Source organism: Bison bison, unplaced genomic scaffold (assembly GCF_000754665.1).
Source record: "Bison bison bison isolate TAMUID 2011002044 unplaced genomic scaffold, Bison_UMD1.0 scf7180017858818, whole genome shotgun sequence".
NCBI classification, from domain to species: Eukaryota; Metazoa; Chordata; class Mammalia; order Artiodactyla; family Bovidae; genus Bison; species Bison bison.
Genome location: NW_011489390.1, coordinates 2,929 through 3,832, shown reverse-complemented (window position 1 = coordinate 3,832; position 904 = coordinate 2,929). Strand labels below are relative to the sequence as shown.

Sequence of the window (904 nt, the reverse complement as noted above, 5' to 3'; positions counted from 1 at the left end):
GATGACAGAAGATGAGATGGTTGGATGGTATCACCGACTCAATGGACATGAGTTTGAGCAAGGTCTGGGAGTTGGTGATGGACAGGGAAGCCTGGCGTGCTGCAGTCCATAGTGTCACAAAGAGTCAGACATAACTGAGCAACTGAAGTGAACTGAGCTGGCACATAAATAGGCACTCAACACATGCATGTTTAAAGAATACTGAAATAATGATAAAATATTGATTCTAGAACCAGCTTAGTAAACTTATTCCAACTTTAGGTATTTTCCTGAAAGAGCAAATAATAGCACCAGACTAGTCCCTATGATGAAATCAAGAAAGTAAAAAATTCTCCAAGAATGAGTATCATGTCTTAGAACTTGAAGTACTTTATCCTATAGCATTAAGTAGCAACTCATTTTGCCTTCACATTAGACAAGTCATTTAATTGGTAATGATCTCCACTTCTAAAACTTAAGAGCTAGCAAGTAATGGTTGACAAATTAGGTGTTTTAGGGAGTTGAGTGAACGTAAGTCTTATCAACATTCTAAAACTGTACAAACAGAGCACTGCCTGAGCAGCACCTTGGAAGACTAACACTTTGCTCACTAGAAAATGGGCACAGTAATACTTGCCACGCCATCCTACCAAAAGCCAGGTATAGCCAAAATGCTGCCAACACACTGGGAAGACATCAAACACACCCACAAAGAATAGTAGCCAGGCTAGCAGAAAGCCTGCCTGAGCAGCTGCCTTACCTTTTCAAATACAGCAGAAGGACAATGACCGCGGCTGCAACGATGACTGGAATGATGAGTAATGTGGTTATGTAAAATGTCTGATTGGCCTTCTGACCTGGAAAATGGAAAGCAAACAGAAAGACATGAGAAATAAAACCTTTTGAGAAATAAACTAAGCAATCT

General features: G+C 40.2%; 1 protein-coding gene across 1 annotated transcript in view; it reads right to left on the bottom strand.

Moving 5' to 3' along the window:
- Positions 1-902, bottom strand: part of IL13RA1 (interleukin 13 receptor, alpha 1) — a gene marked incomplete at its 5' end in the record, with an annotated part of 36,404 nt that extends 35,502 nt beyond the window's left edge. Inside the window, one exon of the mRNA XM_010829586.1 lies at positions 740-902. Within this exon, the coding sequence (XP_010827888.1) occupies positions 740-902 (163 nt within the window). The remainder of the gene's footprint in view (positions 1-739) is intronic.
- Between the last annotated feature and the right edge of the window lie 2 nt (positions 903-904).